This window comes from Myotis davidii, unplaced genomic scaffold, assembly GCF_000327345.1.
Source record: "Myotis davidii unplaced genomic scaffold, ASM32734v1 scaffold765, whole genome shotgun sequence".
In the NCBI taxonomy this organism is placed as follows: domain Eukaryota; kingdom Metazoa; phylum Chordata; class Mammalia; order Chiroptera; family Vespertilionidae; genus Myotis; species Myotis davidii.
This window is the reverse complement of record NW_006296056.1, coordinates 1,894,011-1,901,047: the sequence shown is the minus strand read 5'-3', so window position 1 is coordinate 1,901,047 and position 7,037 is coordinate 1,894,011. Positions and strand designations below refer to the sequence as shown.

Sequence of the window (7,037 nt, the reverse complement as noted above, 5' to 3'; positions counted from 1 at the left end):
GAAAAATAAAAAAGTCTATGTTAAGAAAAAAATTGTAAATGGAAGATTATAAGAGAGGGTTTCGTGTGCCAGCAAAAGTTACTGGCGTGCCATGTTTGGCACGCGTGCCAGGGGTTGCTCACCCCTGATATAGGATATGGGATATATACCTCCCTACCCATTGTTGAGCTGCTGTTTGTTGGAGTTTCCATTACTTGCTGCCAAACACATTCACACGTCTGAATCAGTTTGTAAGGGCTGTCTAATAGATGAAAGAAGGAAGGCCCGTGGGGAACAGTAGGCCCTTGATTTGCCCTGGACATCCAAACCCAGTAACTTTCCTCCAAAGCTTGCACTACTTTGGTGTTGGTAATTGCTGCCATCTAGTGGCAATGTTGTAGAACTAAAACACACTGGCCAAGAGCTGTTTTTCCTGCAGCTCTTTCAGTAGGAATGAAGAGTCAGGGGAGAGGTGGTTATACTGGCAAATGGCAGCATGATTATATACACAGGAATGATCCAGGAGAGGGGGAGAAAGAGAAATTGAAAGTACAGGTCATAGAGAGAATACTGAAAAATTAAAGTCCTGAGAGAACTCTGTGAGACAGTAGAGAATATCAGATATATTGCAACTAAGGTGTGTGGAAGTTGAGATATTTATTTACCAACTCACATCACTTACTGGTTGTGAGATGCTGGGAAGGCACGAATTCCCCAGCACTTCTGGTCTGCCCTGGACTTGGGCTAAAATAATTCTGGTGAGCAGAGAAAGACATCAGGCAAAGACTCCCAAATGCTTGCAGCTAGAAGCCATTGAGTTGGCATGTACAGGAATGGTGAGTCCCCAGGGTATATGGGGCCCCAAGAGGGTCTTTCTACTCTGTCTTGGTCGATGTTTTCTCCATTTCTGAGGAAAAAACTGAGAACAAAACAATTCTGGCCCTGACCTGTTTGGCTCAGTGAATATAGCTTCAGCCTATAGGTCCCAGGTTTGATTCCGGTCAAGGGCATGTACCTTGGTTGTGGGCAAATCCCCATTAGGAGGTGTGCAGGAGGCAGCTGATCGATGTTTCTCTCTCATTGATGTTTCTAATTCTCTATCCCTCTCCATTCCTCTCTGTAAAAAGTATATTTTAAAAAATTCTGATTGATAATGAATAGCTGTGAAGAGACAAAAAAGTGTTTTAGCCATAGCTTGTGCCTTCCATACAGACATACCTGAGTTGGGGACCTCAATTGTTAATCTCTTTGGGTCTCAATTACCTAATCTGTAGAATGGTGGGAGGTAAGTAAAAAGGATAGGGCTTCTTTGAAATTCTTATTTTCAGTTATTTTATCGGTTGGATAAATCCCCTTTGCTCTCATTGGATATATCAAAGCATTTCAAGCGGTATATATCTGCCATTTAACCAATTCAACGTGTTACATTATATCTCTTTTGAGTATTTACTCTCTACTGGTCATGGTTCAAAGCATTGTATGTATTTCCAACCACTGTAGCAATCATCTGAGGATGTTAACATTATTCCATTCTACAGGTGAAGATTCTGGTTCTGAGAGGTGATAACGATTTATCCAAACTGAGATCCTTCTGACTTCCAGACATTCGTTTCTTATACTGCAGGACAGTGAGATGGTGACGACTACCTTTTTCCAGGAAAAGGAATGAGGAATCCACATCTGATTCTTCACTAGCAGATAAGGCGGCTGCTGATGCTGACATGAGAGAGCAGCATGAGGCCATGGGAAGCCTTTCTCCAAAGTCGGCCCATCATTCCAGGCTCACTTCCCTCTGGATTCGTGAGCAGCCCTGACGAGAGGGCATGAGGGTTCTGGAGGATGCCCACCATTTTTGAAGTGTTTAGTCCACACAAGTCCTTGTAGTTATTAATTTCCTGTTGGGGTGAAGCGAGTAGCCGGCGATCACAATACAGTTGGCAGTAGAGGCTTCACCATGGCAACGGTGACGCCAATCGGCTGGAGGCGTACCCACACCCTTTAGTTCCGGCTTGCTGGTGACGTCACTTCCGTCCCCAGCACAGCGGCGTGCACGCCTCTCTTCCTGCTGCGGCGGAGTGGACTCAGCCGAGGCGGAGGGAAGCCACCGGAATGTGGGGCCGGCGACATGGAAAAGGAAGGCGGGAAGCCGGCGGCCGTGGTCGCAGTGGTGACTGAGCCGCGGTTTACCCAGCGATGCAGGGAGTATCTCGAGAAGGAGAAACTCCTGGACAGACAGCACCGCGTGGAGAAGATGCCGGACGGCACCGTGGCGCTGCCGGTGCTGGGAGACGCGCTCCCCGAGCAGCACCTGCGCGAGCTGAGGAGTCGTGTGGCTCCGGGCGGCACCTGTGCCCTGACGCAGCTCCTGGGTCCTGTGCCTTCCAGGAAGGCCCAGGGTTGTTCGCCCGCCCAGCGGCTGTGCCTTGCGGTGAGTCGCTGGGCAGAGGGCCGGGGAGTGACATGGTCAGCTGAGTTGGAGGCTGATTTGCCCCGATCTTGGCAGCGACACGGTAACCTCTTGTTGCTGAGTGAGAACTGTTTCCAAGCCAAGCAGTGGAAACATCTGGAACCAGAACTCTGGGGGGTAGTCGCCTCGGCACTCGGCGTCCAGCGTTTGGCCAAACGAGGGCGGGTCTCACCAGATGGCACTCGAACGCCAGCAGTGACTCTGCTGCTGGGCGACGACGGCTGGGTTGAGCATGTGGATAACGGGATCCGATATACGTTTGACATAACCCAGTGCATGTTCTCCTTCGGAAACATCACTGAGAAGCTCCGAGTGGCGTCGCTGCCCTGTGCTGGACAAGTGCTGGTGGATCTCTATGCCGGGATTGGTTATTTTACATTGCCATTCCTCGTTCATGCCGGTGCTGCCTTCGTCCATGCCTGTGAGTGGAACCCCCATGCGGTAGTGGCTCTGAAACGTAACCTTGAGATCAATGGAGTAGCAGATCGGTGCCAAATACATTTTGGAGACAACAGAGAGCTGAACCTCTCAAACATTGCGGACCGGGTGAACCTGGGGCTGATTCCCAGCTCTGAGGAAGGCTGGCCGATTGCCTGCCGGGTGCTCCGAAAGGATGCCGGGGGCATTTTGCATATCCACCAAAATGTGGAATCTTTCCCGGGGAGGAATCTCCAGCCTTCGGGCAACAGTGAAATGGGGAAGGAGGATTGGCCTTGTCCTCAGCAAATTATCAGTCACCAACGGGAAAATGGAGCTCCTGGGGATTCTAGGAGAAAAGTGCTGTCCGCAGCCATCAAGCCAGAGTGGCACAGGTGGGCGGAGTCGGCAGAAACTCGAATTGTCACTCTGCTTCAGCAGGTGCACGGGAGACCGTGGAGGACACACATCTTGAACATCCAACCAGTGAAATCCTATGCACCCCACGTGGATCACATAGTCCTGGATCTAGAATGCCGGCCCTGTCCTCTGGTTGGCTAGAGATGGTGGATCCAGAGACACGAGGATCTACCTGTGAGTGAACCTTCATGCATCAGCTCAGGCCAGGTTCTCACCCCTCTTGCCTCCGGTAATCCATTTAAATACAGTATGTTGTGGCCCTGCAAGCAGGCTCTGGACCAGTCCATCCTGGGAGAAGCAGTATGGCTCACTGAAATGAGGCCCATCTGTGCAGACATGCATTCCGAATCCTGACCTCGGTTCTGTCTGACCGTGGGTACCTGGTTTCAGTATTCTTTTGGCGTTGGATTTCCGTATTTACAAAATAAGGTTTGCTCTGAATTATCTTACATGGCTTTTATTTAATGAGCGGTCGCACACAGGATGTTGGTTATCAGAGTGAAAGGCAGTGCTGTTTCCAAAATCATTCTGGTTACCATATGAAAAATCAGCCAGAAGTGTCCAGGAGGGAAGCAGACCAGTGAGGTCTCTGTAGTGTCCAGGCATGGGTGATGGTGGCCTCTAGTTGGGGGCAGTGAGAGGTGGATGAATTTGAGAAATAAAATCAATGTGACTAATGGAGTCTATATCAAGACATTAAAGTGGTGCTGCTTTATGATTATCACTGACAAAATAAGGAAGGAAGAGGACAAAAATTACTGTAGTGTATTAACTCTGTTCCTCTACTTAGCATTCCTAAATGAGTGTTGGGAGGAGGGTCATGTCTTAAATATTGGGTTTATTGTGGTAGAAAAATGGATAAAATGACTGCTTTAAATCATAGGGAAACTAGATTTTCAGGCTTAAGCTGTGCAATAGCTGCCAATTACTAGCTTTTTTTTTCTTTCTTAATCCTCACTCGAGGATGTGCTTAGTGACTAGAGCAGCGGTTCTCAACCTGTGGGTCGCGACCCCTTTGGGGGTCGAACGACCCTTTCACAGGGGGCGCCTAAGACCATCCTGCATATCAGATATTTACATTACGATTCATAACAGTAGCAAAATTACACTTAGGAAGTAGCATCGAAAATAATTTTATGGTTGGGGGGTCACCACAACATGAGGAACTGTATTAAAGGGTCACGGCATTAGGAAGGTTGAGAACCACTAGAGAGAGGGGGAGGAAGAGAGAGCATGAGAGAAACATAGATGTGAGAGAGAACATTGATTGGCTGCCTTTCATATGTCCCTTGACCAGGGATCGAACCAGCATCCTAAGTATGTGCCCTTACCTGGAATCAAACCCAAAAACTCGTATATGGATGACGCTCCAACCAACTGAGCCATACCAGCCAGGGCTTGCTAGCTATTGTAAAAGTTCGAATTAAAACCTTAAATTTTTAAAGGGCTTCGATTCTCTTTTCATCTTCCTTCCCTGACCAACAACATCAGGGCCAGCGGAAGGAGCTAGTATAGGGAATGTGAGGCGTTCTGCGGTTTTTCAAGCCTCACTTTATTTTCTGGCTGTCTGCCATCACCATTGTTTACCCTCTGGATGACTGGCTGTGGGGAATCACTCTGTTTACCTTTACGATGACTAATTGTGGAGAATCACTTCTCAGCCTTATTTTGGTGCACTTTGAAGCCTTCTGGGTTTATCTGATAGAGGAAATAGATAAGAGCATGTGGCTTTATCAGGATTATGATTGTACCTGGCATTTGGTTAGCTGGGGTTGGGCTGGGCTGCTGGTCCTTTTTGCAACAGTGGCGGTAAACCAGACAGGATTGGTGCTGTTTGTGTTATTCCGTAAATATTAAGTGTCTACTATATACATGAGCCACAGGAAATATATTCACTAGACACAGTTCCTGTCTCGGAGGAGCTCACACCCTAGCAGCGGAAATAACACAAATACTCAGAATTTGAAGACGATGAAATAAGTGCCATATGAGTGATAGCATGTTGCAAGAGTGCTAAGGAGAGGGGAAAAAGTTCAAAATAAATAGCTAAATCTTGATTGGAAAGGGAAGCTTCTGGCAGTCTAACTTGCTCTATTCCCACCCCCCGCCCCACCTCTAATATAGTGTTAAATTGTTCCTAATTTCAGAGAGAATGCCTCCAGTGTGTTTCACCATTAAGTGATATGCTGTCCTTTGTTAGGCAATATTCATAGAGTCCCATTATATTGCTGTGTGTGTGTGTGTGTGTGTGTTTATCATCTTTTCCCTCTGTACTGTCACTTTCATCATAAACTCATAGTGTGGGGCTGTTTCTAGACTTTCTCTTCTGTTCCACGGGTGAGTTTTTCTATTCATGCACCAACACCATCTTGTCTGAATTATTATAGCTTTAAAACAGGTCCTGGTAACTGATACTATAAGTCCTTCAGCTTTGTTCAAGATTGCATTATTTATTCTTGATCTTTTGCATTTTCTTATGATGTTAAAATCAGCTTGTCAATTTTTGTAAAAAAGAACCTGCTGAGATTTTTTTGTTGGGATTACATTGAGCCTATAGGGTAAAATTGGCACTGTTACAATATTGAATCTTCCATTTTGAAGCTTTTATTCTACTCATTTGGGTGTAGCTATGAAATGAGAAATGATTTTTTTTTTTTTAAATGAAAGGTGATTATCAGAAGCTGGGACTGCAGTATCCCATCTAAGGTGAAGGGTCCTATACTTCCCCTGTCAGTGGGATACTATATCCATCTTCTTTGGGCTCCCTGCCTTGATAGATAGATGTTTTTAATTTAGTGTTACTTTACTCTTCCTGTCAGCAGTATCTCAGCCCTCAGATTATTCTTGACCATCACCCTAGAAGATTAACATATTTGAACCTGCCATCTATTTATAGTCTAATATAAATTAAACTAGAGGTCCGGTGCAAAAAAATTTGTGCACTGGAGTGGGGGGGTCCCTCAGCCCAGCCTGCCCCCTGTTACATACTGGGAGCCCTCAGGGATGTCCTACTGATGGCTTAGGCCTGCTCCCTGCTCCCCTTGGGGAGTGGGCCTAAGCCACAGCTGGCCTCCCTTTGTGGGAGGCGACCAGGCTGATCAGGGGAAGGCACCAGCCCCATCACCCCACTGCTGCAGCCACTGCCAGTCACCGCAGCCACCAAGGTGTTTTCATCAACACGGACTCCAGTCCCTTCACCATGAAAAAATGACAACTTTCTTTAGGCATTTTCAAGATGTGTTTTTCATAGGATATGACCTTTCTTTCTTTTTATATCCTCACCTGAGGATATGTTTCCATTGATTTTTAAAGGATGTGGAAGAGAGAGGGAAAGACAGAGAGAAACATCAAAGTGAGAGGAACACTTTGATTGGTTGCCTCCTGCATGAGACCTGACCTGGGCCCGGGCCAGGGAGGAGCCTGCAACCTAGGTACATGCCCTCAGTCAGAACTGAACCCAGACCCTGCGGTGGGCAGGCTGAGGCATTATCCACTGAGCCAAACCAACTAGGGCAGGATATGACATTTCTTAGTCCTCCAGCAGTGGACCTTTCGTATTTTTCCTCTAGGAGTGAGGTGGAAAACCCTAGATCACCTTCTTGGATTGTTATAACCCAAGTTACTAAGAACACTGCAAGTGGCATACAGGGAGCTTAGCCAATGAGCAGTCAGAAAAGGTGTTTATGCTCAAACTGGTTTGGCTCAGTGGATAGAGCGTCGGCCTGCAGACTGAAGGGTCCCAGGTTTTATTCCT

The 7,037-nt window shown here is 47.0% G+C and overlaps 1 protein-coding gene across 1 annotated transcript; it reads left to right on the top strand.

Annotated features, from left to right (window-relative positions):
* Positions 1-1,538: 1,538 nt before the first annotated feature.
* On the top strand, positions 1,539-3,960 carry TRMT12 (tRNA methyltransferase 12 homolog (S. cerevisiae)). The gene has a single exon (XM_006770979.2). The coding sequence runs from the start codon at positions 2,105-2,107 to the stop codon at positions 3,422-3,424; it is 1,320 nt and encodes a 439-aa protein (XP_006771042.1). The 5' UTR covers positions 1,539-2,104; the 3' UTR covers positions 3,425-3,960.
* Positions 3,961-7,037: the final 3,077 nt, after the last annotated feature.

Coding starts and splice junctions, on each gene's coding strand:
- TRMT12 (XM_006770979.2), top strand. CDS start 2,105: ATGGAAAAGGAAGGCGGGAAGCCGGCGGCCGTGGTCGCAGTGGTGACT.